At 41.6% G+C, this 21,525-nt stretch overlaps 1 protein-coding gene across 1 annotated transcript in view; it reads left to right on the forward strand.

Moving 5' to 3' along the window:
- Positions 1-21,525, forward strand: part of Suclg2 (succinate-CoA ligase GDP-forming subunit beta) — a 250,580-nt gene that overhangs the window by 126,353 nt on the left and 102,702 nt on the right. The window contains exons 4-7 of the mRNA XM_055628549.1: positions 1,001-1,091; positions 10,590-10,742; positions 12,520-12,609; positions 17,768-17,864. Coding sequence (XP_055484524.1) covers positions 1,001-1,091; positions 10,590-10,742; positions 12,520-12,609; positions 17,768-17,864 — 431 coding nt within the window. The remainder of the gene's footprint in view (positions 1-1,000; positions 1,092-10,589; positions 10,743-12,519; positions 12,610-17,767; positions 17,865-21,525) is intronic.

A 21,525-nucleotide genomic window follows, 5' to 3' on the forward strand; every position in this document is an offset into this window, starting at 1 on the left:
GGCTGGGCTGGGGCTGGGCTGGGGCTGGGCTGGGGCTGGGCTGGGGCGGGTGTGCAGTACCAGGAAAGGAAAGTAAGGCTCTGGCAGGGCTCCTGAAGTACCCCGGGGAGCCCTTTTTCTGTTAGAGGGCTTTGTGTCCCTCACTGAGGAAGACTATACTTCCTCTCTCCCAGACAAGCTGTGATACATCCCAAAGAGTTGGAAACAGTACTGCTTGCAACTGAAATACCATTCCATCATGTCATTCTTATGAATAATATTCAGTGGTTCCTGTGACCAGTGGTGTCTTTGTGGCATCTGGTCTGATAGTCCATGCCTGCCTTTATCTGAGCATCCTTCCTGCATCCTTTCCCAGCACCAGCCTCTGCTTTCTTCCCATCATACTTTCATTGGTTGTTTTCCCGCGTATTGCTTACTGTTTTGCAGATCATCCACTGTCAGTGTTCCATTCAGTTTTTATCTAAAACTGTTATGCATATAGCATTGTTTCTTTGCTAATTTGTTTAGGAGGGGTGGTAGCAGAGTTTAGCATCCCTTCACTTCTTCCCCATTCCTTCATTTCTCTGTGGCTCTCACAGCCTTTGTGACAGGACTAGACACATAGAATGTGAATGCAAAGATGCATTCTGTGGGTAATGTGAGGATGTGGGTTAGAGGTGGACCGTGGCCAGGGTGGACGTGAGGGTGTGGGGTGGTGGAGGTGGACCCTGGGCAGTGTGGACGTGAGGGTGGGGGTGGTGGAGGTGGACCCTGGGCAGTGTGGACGTGAGGATGGGGGTGGTGGAGATGGACCCACCCTGGGCACTCTGGACATCAGGAGGTTGGCTAGAAGTGGTAGTCCTAGGCAGTGTGGACATCAGGAGGTTGGCTGGAAGTGGTCCTGGGTAGTTTAGATATGAGAAGGTAGGGTGGAGGAAGGAGCCCTGATGTATAGTGATTTGCAATATACCCTGATTGTCTTTTCTTTGTCATCCCCCCAACCTTTTTTTGTCCCTCTTAGCCCGAAAGTGGTGGGACAGCTGGCTCAACAGATGATTGGATATAATCTAACAACGAAGCAAACTCCGAAAGAAGGTGTGAAGGTTAACAAGGTAACATGGATGCTCTTGGTCATTTTGTATGTCCTTAAACCGAAGAGCAGAGAGCTAGACTGCGTTCTGACAGATTCTCATGAAGCCATTGCCCCATGGCTGTGTGCTGCTTTCGTTGAGGGAGTGCTTGGAAGAAGGACCCGAAGGACTGTAGACATTGCCATTTACCAAAAGCCGGTGAGGTGAATGACCAGAGCGGCGGTCTTCCATTCACGGCACCCAGGCCACGCATTGTGCTTGCAGTTGGCAAAGCTCAGCAGGGCAGCCTTGTACTCAGCAAGCCCCTCCTCTTCCCCTGTAGCTCCACCCTCAGGCTTTTCCATTAGAATTACCCTTTGCAGTGGTTTTTCTTAAAACAAAACAAAAAACACCGCAGGCTATACTTCTAAGCTACTGCTGCTAGTGTAGTACTAGTGAGGAGTGCAAGCAGTAAACTCGTACAGTGTGTGCATGCGTACATATGGCCCATAGACATGCATACGCAGAGGAAGGAAAGCTCAGGGGAAAATGGCCTGCCTCTGCTGTGCAGTTGTGAATCTTCCTGAAGCTGTTGTGCATACCCCCGTGCAAAACAAAGACCACGCGGAGACAATGTTCACAATGCAAGGTGTTTGTCGTAGAATGTGAATTCTACAGCAGAACCCCTTGGGTGTCCCATGTGGCGACCCTAAAGACAGCCAAGGCTGGAAAAGACCCATCGTAACATTGAGATGTTGGTCACTACCACATATGTTATTATTTTATTTTCACTTAGAAGCTACATAGGAAATGCTACTGTGTTCTAACAATGTTGGTAGAATACTGTTACCTAATTTGCCATGTTTTATCATCGTTTTTCCACAGTATTAGAAAGTTTAAAATTTTTTTTTATGTACAATAATTACTTCATCTACATGGCCTACTAAACAAATTTATTGGCTCCACCTTTTGTCCCTGTTCTGTTGCCATTGTATCAGAGCCTTGCAGCCTCTATCACTGTGCTGTATTTGGGGGCCACTGAGAGGTACATTCTACTTTCTGTTTTCACAGAACTTTAGAACAATTCTTGACATAGCCCTAGAAAGCTTGTCCTTACTAAATTATGGTGGGGTACGATGCTAGCTGAAATAGGGACACTGGAAAGCAGAAGATATCCTAAGGAGACATTATGCCCTTCCCTGTACAGCTCAGACTATTGTGAAAGTGCACCCCAAGAACTTGGAATCTCCTTGGGAATGCCGTTTTGGGAAAAGGGAAAGGCTGAAGCCTGCTGCTAGGCTGGGGAGGAGCTGCCCTTCCAGGAAGGTTTCACACAGCCCCAACAACCTGCCAGAGCGCCCTGCAGAAGGGACTGGAAACAGTGCCTGGCTGTCCTCACTCATGCCTACTCAGATCTCTTGCTCTAAACTCATGTCAGGACCTAAAAGATGGGCTTGGGGAGAGGGTCGCTGAACATCTGTGTTCCTCTTCCCGGTGTGTCACATTGACTGAATGTCCTTCTCTACTTTTTGCTATTGTTTGTTTAACTGGCCTGTTGAGATTTAGAGCCGAGTCTAGCTTGCTAGGATGGCCAGCACCAGGATCATCGTAAAGTCGGCTCCTGTAACAGCAGGACTTTGGGATGCTGCGAAGTCATTAGTTTTATCTACTAAAGCACCAAATCATCACAGACGCTAAGGAGCAAACCCAGAAGCTGATCGTGGGTCTGTCTCTTTACAGCCCCATCTCAGGTGGAGGGCGCAAGGACTGTCAGACTTGATTTGTTCCGGCTCAGACTGGAACTCTACATTTATTTCTCTTTTAAATCTGATTGTGCGCCTGCACCTGCATAACTAACTCAGAATTTGTCCACAGAGAGCAAAATTAGCACTTTTGTTTGTGGGGAATTGTTGTTTTATGTGGACACATGGGACTTTAGATTAGAATTTGTGAAACTTTAAAAAAGCATATAAAAGTGTATCCTCAAAGCAGATTGGCACTATATAAGTAATAGAATGCTACAGAAAAGTGCCTTGTAGCTAAGTCCCAACATGCTGGAGATAAGCATGTTCTTAAGAATTGAGGCATTGCCAGAAAACTACCAGCATAATCTATTTTTAAGTGTATTTGTATTCAATAATTCAGTAACATGTAACAGCTCCAATAGAATAAAAGTCAGAAAGTAAGACTCATGTACTCACCACCTGGAAAGAATTACTGTGTATTGTTTATTCTTTTCTGATGGCCATGGTATGTTGTCATCTTCTGTAACCACATACTCGTATCGATGCTGCTGCTTGATTACTTTCTTTGGGGATTACGTTTTTGAGACAAGGTTTCTTGGAGCTCAGGCTAGCCTCAAACTTGCTCTGCAGCAGAAAATGGCCGGTACTTCTGATTCTCCCTCAAAGCATGCTGGGCAAGTGACCGTGGCGTGTTACACCTTTCCCCCAAGTGAGGGCATGTGGTTCTAGCTCTTCTGTTTCTGCTGGCAGCAGTCTTCCAGTCAGTAAGGGCAAGTAGTATTCAACAACACCCTAAAGACAGACATTTGTGTGAAGTGTTGTGTAGTGTGACAGTGGAGATTCAGTATATTCTGACTTTGGGAAAGGCTGAGGGCTTCCCAACTGACTATGCCTTTCATTTCCAAGACAGGCATCCGGAGAGTCCATAGATAGCCCAGCTAAAGGGACAGCAGGATCCTGGTTTCCCCTTCCCAGGATATTTGGTGCCCACTATATCTCCCTTGACCTGAGTTAAGTTCAAGGATTAATGTCGTCACACAGTATCTATTAGACCTTTCACTGGAGCCAAGATAAACTATTGAGGTGTAGTCATCCTTCGTTTGAGAACCTGCACTTGAGATTGACTTTCTGAGATGCACACAGGCCCCACACTTAATGCCTAGTTCCCAGATAGCAGCAATGGCATTTCCTGCAGACTTTCTTCTCTTCCTGTTGCTGTTGTGTTTAGTGATGTGCCAACATTTCCTAGCCCATACCTCACATTGTTAATAACATGTTATGCAGAAGTATTATGATTTAAATAAATTAATACAAGCCTAAAGTCTTAGCTAACAGGAAACGTTGGAGGCTTGTGTCTGTCCACAAAGGCCAGTGTAAAAGACTACCACAACCTGGGTGGCTGTCCCTAAGTGAGATTTATTTCTCATTATCCAGGAATGAAAAGTCTCTCTTCAATTCAGTGCCTGGTGAGGAAAGGATCAAATTTCTGCTGTGTTCCCACACAGTTGGAAGGGTGAGAAAGCTGAGTTCCCATTTGAAAGGGCACAAACTCCATTCATGGGAGCATCTCTCTCGTGATCTGTTTACCTCTCAAAGGCCTGTCTCTGAGTAGTATCTCAGTGGAGAGAGGGTTACCGAACATGAATGTTGAGGAGGCACAAACCATCTACAATGTTACAGAAATGAAATTATACACTATATAGCCTTTGAAAATTGGCTTTTATCCCGCATTTGTCATAATTTTCTGGAGATTTATGGAGACTGTATCCTTCTCATTGCTATCTAATATTCTGTAATATGCATCTTCAACAATTTAAACCATCATCTGCTGATAGATATCTCGATTGTTTCAGGTTGGGATATTACATAGGGGTGTTCTATATGTTTATGAAAAGGTTTTGGTGTAGACAGAATATTTATTTGGGGATAAATTTTGGATTATGTGTAGTTGTATGATCAGTTGATTTTGTGTTGTATTGTTTTAGAAACTGCCAAGTATTTGGCAAGTTGTTGGTACCACTATGCACTGCCCTCCGCAGCATAGAAATGACCGTGGTTCTCCACATTCCAGCCTGCACTTGATAGTGTCATTACTGAAAATATTAGACATTTTTGTAAATTATGTAGTGCTCTTTCATCCTAAGTTAGAATTTCGTATCCTTTGAAGCTACAGATTTAGACACCCTTTCATTTGCTCACTTGCCGTTTGTAGGCTCTTCTCAAAGGCTGTGCTCATTGCCATAGCATTAAGAGAGACCACAAGTCATAGTGCCAGACTCCAGCAATTACAGGGCCTCATGCAGAAAACATTCATGGGTTCAGCTTAGGCTTGTTGCGATTTTGCTTTAGTAATAAATACTGTGTATTTATGCGATTTGCATAGTTATCTTAGCAGAGCCTTGTGTGGAACAAAAATATTTAGTTTTGATGAAGTCCAAAGTATCACTGCTCTTTTGTGGCCTGGGCTCTTGGTATGCGTTGTACAAACAAGGTTCTCCGTCAGGTTTGTAATGGTCTTTATTTTTATATCTTGCGTGTCAGTTTTGGATCTGTTGCTTTTGGTGAATGTGACAGAGTTAGGCCAGTGGTTTTTGGTTTTGCCCATGGATGTCCACTTGTACCTCTTTGGAAAATATGCGGGGTTTTTTTTTCTTTTTCCCTTTATTGTATTGCTTTTGTGTGTTTGTCAAAAATTAGCTGGCTGTATTTCTGTAAGTCTCCTGCCACTACTACTTAATTGCTGTAGCAGCATAGTAAGTTTTAAAATTATGGACACTGGTTTTTCTCACTTTATTCTTCCTTTTCAGTGCAGTTTATCCTCTTCTTGTTCTTTATCATATACTTTTTAAAGCAATCTTGTCTTAATTGAAAAAAAAAAATCCCTTACTGAGTTTTCAATAGAAATTGTGTTAAATTGCTATGTTAGCTTGGGGTGATTCAGTGTTTGCTACGTTAAACCTCAGTGTCTATGAAGACAATACCGTCTTAGCTCTGCCTTGATTCCTGTTTTCACAGTTCCATAGTGCTCAAAATAGAGGCCCAGGATATTTATTTATATAGGTTTTAGATTAATACCTAATGTTTTCTCCTTTTTTCAGTAGCAGTTATTACTAGGATTGACTTTTAGTTTCAGACATCCAATGTGCTTGCTTGGTAGATGTCTTCAAAGTCCTGTGGCCCTGAGACTCCCTTATCTGTGCTTGCTGGCAGGTCCTGCGGCATCCAGTCTCACAGTTTGCTTGCTTATGTCTCAGTTCCCTAACAAAGCTGCTTTCTTCCTTTTCTTTTGTTTTTCTTGCCTTCTTTTTTTCCCATGAATTTATTTATTCACTTTACATCCTGATCTCAGCTCCCTCTCCTCCCAATGCTCCCCATTACCCCCTCCCCCCCGTTTTCCCCTCTTCTTCTCCTCAGGGTAGGGGGGTCTCTTTTATAGGTACCAACCTGCTGTGGCACATTAAGTTGCTGCAGGACCAGGCGCATCTTCTCCCACTGAAGCCAGACAGGGTAGCCCCGTTAGGGGAACGGGATCCAAAGGCAACTGTTTTCTGTATATGTAAAGTTTTATTTGAACGTAGTGGAGCGGTAAGCAAAAAGTGTCCACTCCGTATTCTCAAAAGCTGAAGCTAGAGGCTTAGAGAAACCTTCAAGTTTACTTGAGGTGCTATTCAATGTACATGTACATACACACATAGTGATATAAAGCAGGCGTTTTTGTCTGGCTCATGTGTCATTGTGTCACATGTTGTTTTGGAGAAGAATAGGGCATGAGGCAGCATGTCTCATGAGATCCATGGTCACTGTCATCAGTACCAGTTACTTCTCTGTAGAAAACATAAAATTTGATGGTCTCATATAATCTCATATAAACTCTCTGTGGCGGTTATGAATATTTACACATTGGTATTCAACTCAGACTTAAAGGTTGAGTTACAGCAAGTATGAGGGTGGGGATGGGAAGAGAGAGGGTGGTCAACTAGAATAATGAAACTTAAGACATTTTGAATACAGAGGATCTCACAAGAACACTGTGTTGAGATTCTTTGTAGAACTCAAAGGAAGGTTCTTTTGAATTTCATTTCTCTGAGCTTCCCTCAGGACAAGTGTTTATGGAGTCCGAGTGTTTATGGAGTCCATCAAATTTCTCTGTAACAATCCCTAAAATACGTCAGCATCCTAGGTCACAAAGATGGTTTTATAACACTGTATCTTTGTGTGGACTATGCATCATTTTCCTGGGGATTTTTTTTTTAAGAAAGATATTTTTGCAAAGCAGGAGCTATTGAAGAGAGCAGCTGGTCTTCACAAACTGAAGTGTGATGGAATACACAGCACGTCAGTGTTTCAAAAGATGGAGAGTGAGGCTCTTGACTGACTTATTCTGAAGAATTAAAATGTACTGCTTCTAAGAATATCATTGAGTGTCGCACTAGACTAACTTTGCATTGGATGAATAAGTGTTAGAAGTGAGGAATGTCAAGAGGGCTTGGGTGAGAGCCCTTGCCCTGCAAGCATGAAGACCTGAGTTCAAATCTCTGTGGCTGAGTAAAAAGGCCAGGCATGGCCACATGCTTGCCTGTAGTCTCTGTGTTATGGGGGTTGAGGACAGAGGACTGCTAGAATTTACTGGCTCCTAGCCTAGTTCCATATTCAGCTAGACCCCCTGCTTAAGGAAGTAAGTCAGAACATGTCCATGCGCGCACACACACTCACATACGCACATGCCACATGCATGCACAAAAAGCAAACCGTTATATTACTGAACCTAAAATTTCAAAAATCTACCTTCATCATTTTTATTTTGTTCCTACCAAATTTCTCTAAACATCGCTCAGTCCTTCTAGAGAAACCCTTAGAAGGTAAATTTCATGGTTTCTCTGAGAGCCGAATGTAGTCAAAGTTTTGTCATCTTGAGAAGGAAAGGATAGAGTTCAGTACTTCCTTAGCTTCCAGTGTCCGGCCATTTCTCACCCAGTCACTCTGGGAGACGATGGTTTTGGGCACCCTGAAAGCCAGGAGGAGCCCTGTTGGTATATGGTTGGAATCTCACCGACCAACTGACGGTCTCCGTCTACAGAACAAACAGCTTGAAATGGGGCTGTGTCTGTGCCAGTCCTCACACTGGCAGCATCAACAGATGGGTCCTTCATGGGAATTAGGAAATATGCTGGGCTTGGGATTTGTGCAAATGTCCTCATGTGTGAGTATGTAACATACAACCAAGCCTCATTACCTACCCTGATATTTTGTTTTTAATTCATAAATTCAATAAAAGTTTGAAAAGGAGTTTCATATTCTTCCATTAGAGCTTTTAAAGTTTTCATTATATGAATAAAACTACTTTAGGGGTACCTGGGTATCTAAAATATCATGTCTTAGTACATAACTTTAAAAATGAAGGCTCGTACTAAAAAACTTTTAGAAAAGGTGGTATTTTGATTTTTCAAATTACTTTCAAGCCTATTATTGATTATTTGTGTGCATGTTTATGCCTTTTAAAACTTAATCAAGACATTTCTACCATTCCTGTAGGATTTCTATAAATTGAGACAATGTCTCAAGTGCAATTTGACAGTACTAATCAAAATCTTAAATAGTCCATGCAAGACCAATACATTTTACTTTTGCAGGGGATAAAACAGATGAGCAAAATACGTATACAAAAGTAATGATTCGGGCAGTATTTCAGCTATGAAAATTGACGTCCTTATAAATAGCTGCACACATATGTTTAAGTAAATACTAACATATAAATGTTGTATCGTCATGTTGGAAAGAGAAGATCTTAGAAATGGATCCAAGAAGGTCTTAGAAATGGTTGGCGTATTAAAGCAGGGCCAGGGCTGTAGCTTAGTTGGTAAAGTGTGTGCCAAGAACTGAAGCCCTGGGTTCAGTTCCCAGCAGAGCTTAAACTGGCCATGGCACCACATGCCTCTAATCTCAGCACTCAGGAAGTAGAGGCAGGAGGACCACAAGCTCTAGGACATCCTTGGTTACATAGTGAGTTCTAGATCTGGTCTCAAAATAAAAATAATTTCAGAAACAAAAACAAGGCCCTCTAACGTGTGGGATGTGATTCCACTGAAATGGGTCCATTACTGCAGTGCTTGCATATACAAATGAGATAGGCAGCCAAACTTGGGCAGAGTGCAGGGAAGAGTGGGGGTATAGAAGGACCCAGAAGGGACAGGAACTCCACAAGAAGACCAGCAGAGGCAACAAACTTGGGCCCTTGGGTTCCTGCAGAGACTGATGCACCAACTAAGGACTATGCATGGAGAGGACCTAGGCCCCCTGCTCAGATGTAATGGATAGTAAGGGAAGCAGGGGCAGTCTCTCACAAAAACTCTGTTGGCCACTCTTCTGTCACTTCCCCCGGGCAGGGTGGCCTTACCAGGCCACAGAGGAAGAGGATGCAGGCAGTCCTGAAGAAACTTGATAGCCTGGAGTCAGGTGGTTTTCTTGCTGCATGCATTTATTGAAATTGTTTAGAAAAAGACGCTCAGTGCATAAATGACCAGGGGATGACTGTTTTCCATCCCACTGGCCTCTGGCCCACTAATGGTATTGGCAAGTGATGCCGCATCCTCCCAGGGGAAGGAGTACCTTGTCCTGACTACTGTAGAGGCTCAGGGCCCACAGTACCATTTCGCTAGTTGGAGTCAAGGCATCAGGATATGAGGGGCTATGCTGCAGGAGGCTGCATTCAGTTTCCACTTCCTATGCTTTGTGTTTTTAAAAATCATTATTATTATTATTTTTATTATTGCTGATGTTTGAGCCAAAGGTCATATACCTGCTAAGCATGCAGCAGGTCCTCTCTAACTGACCTGCATCATAAAACTTGCTTTTTTTGGGTGGGGAGTACTGAGGATTGAACCCTGCATGCCAGGTTGAGCCTTTGAGCACCATGCCTTTATTCATTAAGTCATTCGTTCATTTATTTATTCATTCATTCATTTATTTTAAACTTTTGCTTTTTAGTCATGGTCACAGTTAGCTGCTCAGGCGATCCTCAAACTCAGTCTACAGCCCAATCAGACCATATCTCGGTATCCTCCTGCTTCAGGCTCCTGAGTAGCTCCAGTTACAGTCCTGTGCCATCAGGCTTAGTGTCTGCAGTATTTTAAATGACCAAATGTTATGTTTATAAATGGAGAGTATAAAATACAGCCGTCCAAGGCTCAAAATAGAAAAATACATGCAATATCATTGTATTAAAAAAAAATTCTCTTGTTTGAAAGTCAAATCGGATTTTCTACCAGTGACATTTGAGAAAATGTGTGTGTGTGTAATATTACCTTCACTTTACAAAGAGCTTTTCTGTCAAAAACAATGAATGCTGTTCATGTGCATTAGTTCATACATTATGTTAGCAAATGAGATTGCTTTAGATAATCTTAATTTGGAAAATGGCTAGACACTGAGTAAGACTGTATATACAGCTTCAGTTAAACACAAACACACACACAGAGTTAATGTATCAAATTAAAACAGCTGCTTCCCTGGAGTTTTTCTCAAATGACACAGATTCCCAAAAAAGAAAAAAACTAAGATGAGAGTGGGAAGGTTCTTGAGGCCAACCAGATCCCATCACTTGAGCCCTTTAACGAGGTCAACTAAGGAGGTGACAGTAGGCCTGTGTACCTGAATAGAAGCCCAGGTCTCTGGATACCAACTCACTGCATGTCAGGAGCCTGGAAATAAGTGTATTTTTTGGTTTCTGTAGCAAGTGGATTTCAAAGCTCAGACCTGCTTGACACCAAGGTAACTGGACTTTTCATTCCTGTGGTAGGTGATGGTTGCTGAAGCCCTGGATATTTCTAGAGAAACTTACTTGGCCATTTTGATGGACCGGTCCTACAATGGTCCCGTGATAGTGGGCAGTCCCCAGGGAGGCGTTGATATCGAAGAAGTGGCGGCTTCTAACCCAGAACTCATCTTTAAGGTATGTTGATTAGCCAGCAATGTTAACTGGTTGTTAGGGTCATAACTGCTCAACATTTACTGTGGAGTCTGAGGCAGGGAGTCTGCTGCTGAGATGTGAAGTGAAGATGATGAACTCTAACTAGGAAGCTGTTTGGAAGTCAGGCAGAATTGAAGTGTTCAGTATTTAAAGGTTTTTTCTTCTTTCCTTTCTTCTCTCCTCCTTCTCCTTTCCTCCCTGCTTTTTTCTCTCCCTACATTATTTCTTTCTAAATGATCTGACAGAAGAATTAACCTGCAGGAGAACACTGCTATGTCTTCATTTCTGCTGGGTTGACTCCCTGCCTTGAATAGTGCATATAGTCCAGACACTTTCTTTCACATTCTTGGATGTCAGTCAGTTTGTGTTATTAGTTCCTTTTCTTGCTGTGACAAACTCTTGTCAGAGTAACTTAAGGCATGGTTTATCGTGGCACACTCCGTTATGGTTGGGAAGGCATGACAGTGGGAATGTGAGGCGTCTGGTCACATGGCATCCAGTCAGGAAGCAGAGGGATGGATGCTGGTGCTCAGCTCACTTCCTCCTTTTGACTGGTCTAAGACCCAGGCTTGTGGAGTGATACCCGAATTCAGGGTGTATTGTTGCCCCTCAGTGTACCTAGCCTAGTCACTCCCTCGCAAGCATACCCAGAGACTATCTCTTTCCTGATCTAGACCCCACCAAGTTGATAGTCAGACTTCACAGACTATCCAGAGATAAACAGGCATTCAAAGCTTCATATTCTGATTCATTGTTTCAGTCCTTGGACTCTTCATTCTAAGGTTGGTTTCAGAAAGATCTATAGTCTTATCTGAGTAGGTAGTCTGTCATAAGCCTTAAGCCTCAGTTTTAAAATAAGTAATGAAAATGTAATGGTTTCTGCCCTGTAGCATTATGATGAATAAATGGATTAATATGAAAAAAAATGCTCAGGTACCATTCTTATCTGCAGAGGGGGAAAAAACATTTAAAACAATGAACCCAGTTTTTAATCTGGGTTCTTAATGTCCAATTCCATTAAATTTTTCTACAAGAAACATTATTTCCTTTAGAAACTGTTTTGTTTTCCCTTAAGTAGGGGAAGAATCCTATTTTCTGAATTTGTTTTTCTATATACTGTGTCCGCACATCAGTGATTGTTTTAAAAATATGTAGATTAACTGCTTTGGGAGTTTAATTGAAGCTGTATACACAGGTTTACTCAGTGTCTAGCCATTTTCCAAATTAAGATTATCTAAAGCAATCTCATTTGCTAACATAATGTATGAACCAATGCACATGAATAGCATTCATTGTTTTTGACAGAAAACCTCTTTGTAGAGTGAAGGTATTATTAATAATTTTCATATGAATTAAAGTGCTCAAGTCTTAAGATAATATTTAACCTGTGTATGACAACTCCAAACTTTAACAGCAATATTAGGCAGCAGAGCCTTTCTTTGGATTCCTTCCAAAAGTTGCCACAAAAATTAACTGACTAAATATTCATCAATGCCATCTGTGTAGTAATTAAAAGTGAAAACTGGCATCAGATTGTCTTGTCAGCATGCCACCTTGAAGAATTATATAGTTTTTGGAAGGGCTGCTTTACGATGGCCTGCTAATTAAAACGTACCCCATAGGCAGCCGCAGTATCCCAGCTCAGAGCTCTGTGGAAAGGTGCCACACTTTAATTACTCATTTGCCAGTAAATACTAAACGTTTGCTTTGAGGTTTAAATCTTCTCACTGGACTTCTGAATTTTGTTCATTTTCATTAGGAGCAGATTGACATCTTTGAAGGCATAAAGGATAGCCAGGCCCAGCGCATGGCGGAAAACCTGGGCTTCCGTGGGCCTTTGAAAAACCAGGTACATAGCCTTTGGGAGACAGCATGGCTGCCTTGCTTTAGAAAATATTGCAGGATCTTGCTTAATTTGCCGCTGATGTTTGTGACTGACAGAAAATGAGGTGGTTGTGTCTGAACCTTTCCCTAAATTGCTTATGATCAAGAAAATATTTCCTGCTGTTTTGAGAGGTGATGTTTATGATGTATGTATATGTATCTGATAGAGATGGGTATATATGCATATATATGGTATATGTGTATATGTGTATACACACATATATATGTGTATATGTGTATGTATGTGGTAGGGGTGTGTAGTATGCATGTACACATGATAGAGATGTGTGTCTATGTGATAGTTGTATACATATATTTTATATATATATATGATAACATGTGCCTGTAGTTTTACGATTTGTGTGAATGAGAATGTGCATATAAATGTATGTGTGTATGCATATATATGTATGTGAGAGATATGTTTGTATAACATAAAGATGAAGGAATGTATATGTGTATGTTTTGCATACTACAGGTTTATAATGTTTGTGTTTACACCTATAAATGTATATGTAGATGACTGTGTATGTGTATGAAAATATATGATACAGGTGTGTCCTGCACATTTATGATATGTATGTAAACAGATAAACATGTATGTGATACAGGTTTGGATGTTTGCTACATGTAGGTGTATAAACTTCATGCTGTTTGGTGATATGCTGTTACTGTGGTTTTGAGACAGGGTCTTGTGTGTCTCAAGCTGGTCTTGAACTTTTGAACTGCTTAGTCCCACCTTCTGAGCCCTGGGATTACAGGCATGTGCTCCCACACCTGGTAGAGGTGATGGTGTGGACTAACTCAGGGCTTGGTGCATGCTAGGCAAGCTTTCTGCTTACCAAACCACGGCCCCAGCCCTTTAATAGACTGATTTTTAAAATCTTCTGATACTGCCGCTGGTGCTGTTTGGTATGTACATATTCATTCTGTTAAGAACTTATTTCCAGAATCTGTATAATGGGGATAATGACTGCTGACTGAGAGCTATATTGTAGGAAGTTAGTACAATGCTGTATGAGAGCAGTTGTTCCCAGGACTCCATTAAAGATGAGTTCCGTTGCTGGGGTGGTAGCCCAGTGGTAGAGTGCTTGTGTTGCACATGCAAGACCCTGGATTTACTCCTAAGCCCACAAGCAAGACTATCATTGTGTTTATTAGCAGTACATGTTACATGACCAATTGCTATCCTTTTGTAGCCAATGGACATTCGAAATGAATATTGATAGTATGAAGCCAATATTTTACTCAGAACAACTGAAAACATATTAATTTAATAGTCATACCTTTTGGCTTTGAGGACAAAAGAAAAATAGTAGTCCAAGGTTTTCGGGGTAGAATCTGTCATGAATGCCGTGGCTCTGCCTTTGGCCTAACCCCTTGCTCTTAATGATGTGTGGAAACAAGCAAGCTTCATCCCACAGCAAAGTCAGAAGAACTTACTGCTTGCCTTCCAGCCAGTCCTTTCCCTCTTTTTAACCCCAAGAGGCTCCCTTAGTAACTCTGTGTGTAAGTTCACTGACCTGGGGCTGCCCAGTGGTCCCTCAGTACATTCTTCCACAGTACCCAGGAAGGATTGTCTTCAGTATCCCTGAGGATACAGAAACCTAATTCATCCTAAGATTCCTTCTAGACAATGACATACTGTTTGCTTATAACTGACACATTCTCACTCAGGCACTTTATACTCCTTACAGGGTAGTGCTCTGTGAACAGTTGCTTGGGAAATAATGACGAGGACATAAGATCTAGGTATTTAGGGGAGATGCACTCTTCATTTAGAATATTTTCTTCAGCATTTCATTTGTTTGTATGTACGTATGTGTGTGTAAGAATGCATGTGCCATGGTGAGCATGGTCAAGAGAACAACTTGCTCGAGTCATTTCTCTGTTTCCACTGTGTGGATTCTGGACACTGAACTCGAGTCATCAAGTGTGGAAGCAAGAATCTTTGCCACTGTGTCATCTCACCAGCCCTACAATATTTTCTGTCTGTGGTTAGTTAAACCCTCGTCATGAGACCTGTAGATAGAGAGAGCTCTCCTCTTTAGCTAAGTTGAACGTTCCTGTTCCAATGAAACAGTGATTTTGGCATTGTTTTATTTCTGCCTTTACCCTTTAAATTTTAATTCTATCTCTAGAAGTGTAATAGTGACAGTAGGCAAGTCAAAGAAGGAGAAATACTTTTGAACAAGACTTTAAACACGTTTGAACAAGACTTCAAAAGTATTTAAAGGAGGGAAGGCAGCACTCATTTGAAAATGGGAGTAAAGACTATTGAAAAGTAAAGTAGTCAAGGTGGTAGATGAGGACAGGACCTCCTGGACTAAATCCCAGGAAGAGACAAAACAACCAGCATTCAACAGACAGCTAGAGAAACTAGTTGTCCTCTTTGACATTGGCAGAGAGGTGCCGTGCAGGCAGTTTGTTCAAAGGAAGGTGCTGGATGATTCTTGGGCTCTGTGCTCTAGTGGTTGGTTTTGTGTTATTAGAATGACAGTGGTAACCCCATTTGTCATGTTAAAAGATACATGTATAGGCTACTGATATAGAGAGGGAGTAACACAAACATGGCTGAAAGGCGAATATTAAAGTGAAACCATTTGCAGTTTTTATGAGATAAAGAATAAATTTTGTTCACATGAAAACACTTCCTTTAAATTAATGAATACAAAATCCAAATCTCAACAGGAAAATTTACAAAATCCACAGAAAAGGAAATACAAATGTCTCCTACTAGCTAGAATGATGCTCAAACTCATTCAGAATATGAGTTTTTATTAAAACTACATACCACTCACCGTGCCCCCCATAACGCACCTGTTAGGCGTGTGAGTGGACAGTCTTCCTGTACTGGCCTGTGGGTGTTCAGGGTCATTTCTTCCTGAGCAGCTTAACAGAATCACTCCTATTTAAGATGCTTTCATGGCTGTGGGGAGAGCGAGGGGCACTGAGTTCAGTCCTGAGATGCCATGATGGAGAAAGCAGCTGAGCATTGTTTCATGCACTGTCCTAGTGCTGAGGAGAAAGGTGGATCATGGGGCTCGCTGACCTCACAGCCAAGATAACTTGGTGAGTTTCAGGACACTGAGAGATCCTGTCTCAACCTCCAGCCCCAAATGGACCGTTCGGAGGAACAATGCCCCAGGCCTCCACCTCCCATTCATATCTATATATTATATATCACCTCATTCATAGACACACACATGTGCATACAGCCACAAACATGCAAACATGTGCACATAACCATTCACACATACATATATAAATAGTGATTAAAATGTTCCTATCCATTCTGCACTGCTGTGGGGATTTACCCCATAAATACCTAGTCACGTGTATTACATAGCTACAGAAACAAGAAAAGTGACACTTTAGGTAAATGAAGCTATTAGAAACAATCCATATGGTCATTATTTAAGTGCTGAGTGTAATGAATGGTGGTACAGCACACAGTAAAATATGATCCGACAATTAAAAGATGGCCTATTTATCCTGCCAGTGAAGGTTGCTATTAATAGGCTAGAGGCATTTGTTGTTCTGTGAAGATGGGAAGTGTGCATCTTAGCATGCACACGGAATGTATCTTCGACGAAGCAGAAGCTGCCGGTGTCTGCTTCAGACGACCTGCAAGTTGTGGTTGGGGAATAGAATCATGAGAAATCCTGACTTAGGGGCAGCCTTACAGCATTTACACGTGTTACCTACCCATAAAGCATTTCATAGTAAAAAGATTTTGTCTTGGTCTAGTGTAATAGCCAGTGCTGGCAGTCCTGCTGCCCGGTGTGTATGAAGCAGAAAGGTCATGAGTTTGAGGCCAGTCCAGGCTGCACAGCCGGTTCAGACTTAGAACCATCCTGGAACCCTACCTCAGAAAAACATTCTTTATCCTTATATTTTGGATGCATTTATTTATTTACATACATCAGATTTCAACCAGGATTTAAGATAATCTACATAAAGACCTGAAATAGTTATTGATGAGACAGTATGAGATTTATAGAAATGCTTTAGTCAAACCTGGGCCAGCTTTCAGTATTGACCTTAGTATGAAGTTATACTTAGGGATTTCATTTCTAGGTATTGTGAGAACTGGGAGAATTAAGACTGAAGGAGTAAAACGGTCCTAGCTTCTCCTTTTTTATCTGCCCCATTGCCCCCTTCACCTTTTCCCCTAACCAGACAGAGCTGCAAGCCAGCTGGCCCAGCCAGCTTCAAAGGAAACTAGCCCTAAAGCCATCAGATGCTCTGTTATGCAAAAAAGGGGTAGGGCCACACTGGCTCTGATGGCACACACCGCAGGGCTGGCATGGTAGGCATCAGGTGGCAGTAAGGAAGTAAAACAAGGCCAAGAATGTGTCCCACCCTGTAGGCAACCGTAGTTGCACAGGCTTACCCTACTTGTTGTAAGGTGTAGTCCACTGGAGTTTTGATAACCTCCACATGTGCTGTTCCGTGTTCCACCACCTGCTGTACACAGCCTGCCCTGATGTGAGCAGTGAGTGTGTGTTGTCTGAGAAGGATGGATGGATTTCATGTTCAAATGTTCTCTGTGGTCTTTGCCTCTAGGACTCACTGTGTTCAGTGGGAGCTGCAGGGTTTGGTAGCTACTCTGCTATTTGAGACTTTCATCTTTCTGTCTCACCATTTCTATCAAACAACTTAGGAATTTCTTTGCAGATTATAGGCTTGGATTGATGAATGTAATAGCCATTTTATTTCAGCATAATAAGGAAAAACCTTGACATTATAAACTCTCAAAAGCCTGTTTACCTTTTTACTTAAATGGAGCCTGTTTGTATTAGTAATTGTAGCTTATATTGCAGCCTAACATGACTAATAGTGACATGATAATTCACAAAAGGATTAATAACCCTTTTAGGCTGCACAGAAAATATTTTTGTTTTCTTGATAATGGTCTCCTCTGTGTCTGGAGGAAAGTTATGCAGTCTCTTTTAATGAATAGCAGTGGAAGTTAAAATAATTATGGTTTTCAATTTTTCCCTTCAGAAAACCTAACTGAAAATAAAGACATAATTTGCTATTTTTAAGATTTTGTTAATGGCGCAAAATAAACTTTCTTGTATTGTTTGGGTATAATTCCATCTCACTTGATCACTCAGGCTGCAGATCAGATTAAAAAGCTGTACCATCTCTTCCTGAAGATTGATGCCACTCAGGTGGAAGTGAATCCCTTCGGTGAAACTCCGGAAGGACAAGGTAAAAAACAACAGAAAGGAAGAAATACAAATAAACTTTCGTAATTATGCTTATAAACTGTAAATTAACTTGCAAAAAAAAATCTGCAACAGCAGCAGTAGCTTTGCCTTCATTTCTTTCAGTCACTTAATTTCTGCTCATTTCAAATGCTCCCATGATGCTGTTCAGCATTTTAGTATTTGGGTTTGCTATAGGCAAATGCCAAGACTCCCAAAGAGCTACTTCCTCTTGACCTTAACTGCCTTCAGTCCTTTCGTGCAGACAAGAGAGCCCTCAGTTTTCTGCAGTTGCTGCCAACAGAAGGATCTGAGTGTGAGCATGTATCATTCTACTTGGGTTTAATAACTGCATCCGCTCTTTCTCTGAACTTGATGTCCTTCAGTTTGCAAACTCTGTGCACAGTTTCACCTTGTGTCCACCGTGTTGGAGAAGCCCCTATTACTTTGCAGTTAACACATTTGCCTTCTTCATTTTAGGTAAGGAGGTTTGGGGAGGATGCTTCTTTTCTAGCAATACGTGCGCCACTGCTGGATGCCTTGGCAAATGCCACCACAGCGGCAGGTCTTGAATACAGATACATTTACAGCAAGAGCTTGGAACTTCTTGGAGCAGTTTGAGGAGCAGTATGGCAGATAGAATAGGTCAAGCCAGAATATTAAGTGCCACAAACTTTGACTTTTTCCACACATTGTGAACACTGGCTCACCAGGGCTTTGCCAATGAATAGGTAGAAGGGGCTGACTATGTGTGTTCAGACACCACTGTGGAGACCAGGGTCTTTTGTTGTTGTTGTTGCTGCTTTAGTAGTAGAGATTTTGTAGTCAAATTAAAAAAACCGAAGGGACCTCAGGACAAATTCAGATTCTCATCTGTCATATTCTGGCTACAGATCTACATACTTCCCTGCCTAAGCTTCAGATTTTTTTTCTAAATCACTTTTTTTATTATTAACCAAATTGGTAAAAATGATACCTGTATTGTAGACTGAGCTGCATCCAGAGTGAGACACAAAATGGGCCCTCCCCTCACATTCATGGAAGGACATTGCTCTTCCTAACCAGTACAAGAATTTTCCAGGAAAGTGTCCAACTAATGGCAAGTTTGTGTGGAAGGAAGTTGCTGAAGATGGGATGTTGCATGAATAACCACCAGATTGAATCTGTGTTGGATGACGCATATACGAGTTGTTTCTTGAAACTCCTTTTTTTAATATGTCTGTGTGCCTCAGAGCATGTATGTGCTCCCTGTGCCTGCAGGTGCCCATGGAGGGTAGAAGTGCATGTCCATTGGTCCCTCTGGAACTGGAGTTACAGGTATTTGTGAGCCACCTCATGTGGGTGCTGGGAACCATACCTGGGCCATCTGCACGGGCAGCAAATGTTCTTAATCACTGAGCCTTCTCTCCAGCTTCTTGAAATTAATTTTTTAATTGTGTGGTTGTAAAACCATCAGTATTTAATATAAAGCAGAGGAGGAGTTGTACCTGTTTTTGCACTTATATGTCAGGCACTGTGATAGACTTTTACAAACAGCCCAGCAAAAGTAAGAGCCATTATTCCCATCATTAAGAGGATCAGGCAGTTAGTTATCCATGGACAGCAAGATCTGCAAGACGCCAACCCTACAAGGGTCAAGTCGGTGTACATGGTTGTTGTGCCATGCCAAACTAACTAGATCAAGCTCCCTGTGTAGTTTTTCTGGCTGTTCTTTTTTAAACTAGCCTTTTGCTATTGTTAGAGTGACCTAGAAGTAGTCCCAAGTTTTGAGAACACAAGTCGCATCCTCACTGCACACAGGTCTCAAGAACTGAATGCTGATACTCAAGATGTAAAGTTTAATATGAAAGCTGTCAAATGTAATATATTGAGCCAAATGTGGCTGTGCTGGTCAGTAATCCTAGCCACAGGAGAGTCCTGAGTTCCAGAGCATCAAAACTATGTCTGAGGAAAAGCAGAGAACTGGCAGGATGGACCCATCAGGAAAGTGCTTTCTTTGCAAGCAGGAAGATAGAAGAAATTTGTTCATAGAACTCAGTAAAGAAAAATCATCGCTAAGGCTCACTGGGCTACTTGGTGAGTTCCACGGTAGTCAGAGACTCGGGCTCAAAAATTAAGTGGATGATACCTAAGGAATGAAGCCTAGGTTGTCTGACCTCTACATGCATATGTGATCATGTGCATGCATATAGGCATACTTAAAAAGGATCAAGAGAGTAGGAGGAGACAGCTTCCTCTGGAGTAGGCTGACAGGTTGCTGTAGTACCATTTTCTTCATTGTAGGGGCGGGGACTGCACAGGGAGCTTTGTTTGAAAGGTTTTCACAAACTTTACAAAGGTTAAAGTCTGCTTTTTACTGAATAAGAGAGCAGGAAAAATTCTTGAATATTTTAAAGGAATCATCACAAAATACATTCTGTATATACAGTTCATTAAAGCACAAGTCTTAAATGGTATTTTTAAGACCAAAATTATCTTTAGCTATTAATTTGTTCATTGTACCATAAAAGTATGGCTGTTGAATTATAACCACAATTAAATGAGAGTGTTGGTTTATAACTCTAATGAGCAGTAGTCACATTAAACCCAATTAGGAAATGGTGATTAATGAGCAGTTGTGTATGTTGGGTCTCCGACATTGTCACCGTCCCCCAATGCCGTCCCCCAATGCCATCCCCCAATGCCGTCCCCTATTTAGGAGCTATAAATGCAGTCATTTAGATCTTAGCAATGTTGATAATATTTATACTCTAACTGCTGAAGTCATTTTCATTTAGGTGACTAACAGAACATTTCATAGAAAAACATTGATTTAACTATTGTTCTTATAATTTGGAGGCATAAGAGCTCCAGAAGTTAAGTATCACATAAATATTTTGTCTTCAAAGCTCACCATTGTGCCATCTCTCTGTAGACTGTCCCCTGGCTCCTATTGCTTACTGAGGAACATTGTTTTTTGTTTTTTTTAAATGTACTTTATTGTTCATCTACCTCCATGTCCTGTTAGTGAAAAGCGGTGACCAGTGACATCATAACATCAAAGCTGCTGAGTCACCCATAGAAAAGTCATGAAAGAATTGCAATCCAAGAAGGATTCCTTCTAATTTGCTTAACAGCCTTATTCAGAGGGTAATTTGATACCGAATTTTATTGTGGTTTAATGATTAGGATTATAATGACAGCTAGAGACCTATGAAAACCTGTTAACCTTGCCTTAATTTTTGTTTACCAGCTTATTTCTTTTACACGCTTAACAGGGGAATACAAGGTGTGGCTTGCCTTGTGGTGCGTAAAGAATGAGGCTTCTCTCTTCTCGTCTGTGAGGCCCAATCCACCCCCTGAGCTGAAAGGAATCAAACAGCCTTGCTTTCTCTGAAGTGTTCTAACTCAGCCATGCTGTCTGTGCCAGCAGCGAAAATGGTGCTCATTGTTTACGACTCCAGCAGCCTGAGCAAGCCCTTCATCTGGTTCTTATTAGGCTTGACTTGTCACATGTCCAGACTAGGCCAGTGACTGGTCAGTGCTCACATGGTTTAGGAAAAAGGCCATTTCCTTAAGTGCAAACACGTCTACCGGAATGACTGAGCCTTTATTGAAAACAAAACTAAATTGTTGCCTCAGTAATTAAAGAGAAATTAAGTACTTTTTTCCCTGATTCAATTGTA

This window comes from Psammomys obesus, unplaced genomic scaffold, assembly GCF_907164565.1.
Source record: "Psammomys obesus unplaced genomic scaffold, mPsaObe1.curated_primary_1811, whole genome shotgun sequence".
NCBI classification, from domain to species: Eukaryota; Metazoa; Chordata; class Mammalia; order Rodentia; family Muridae; genus Psammomys; species Psammomys obesus.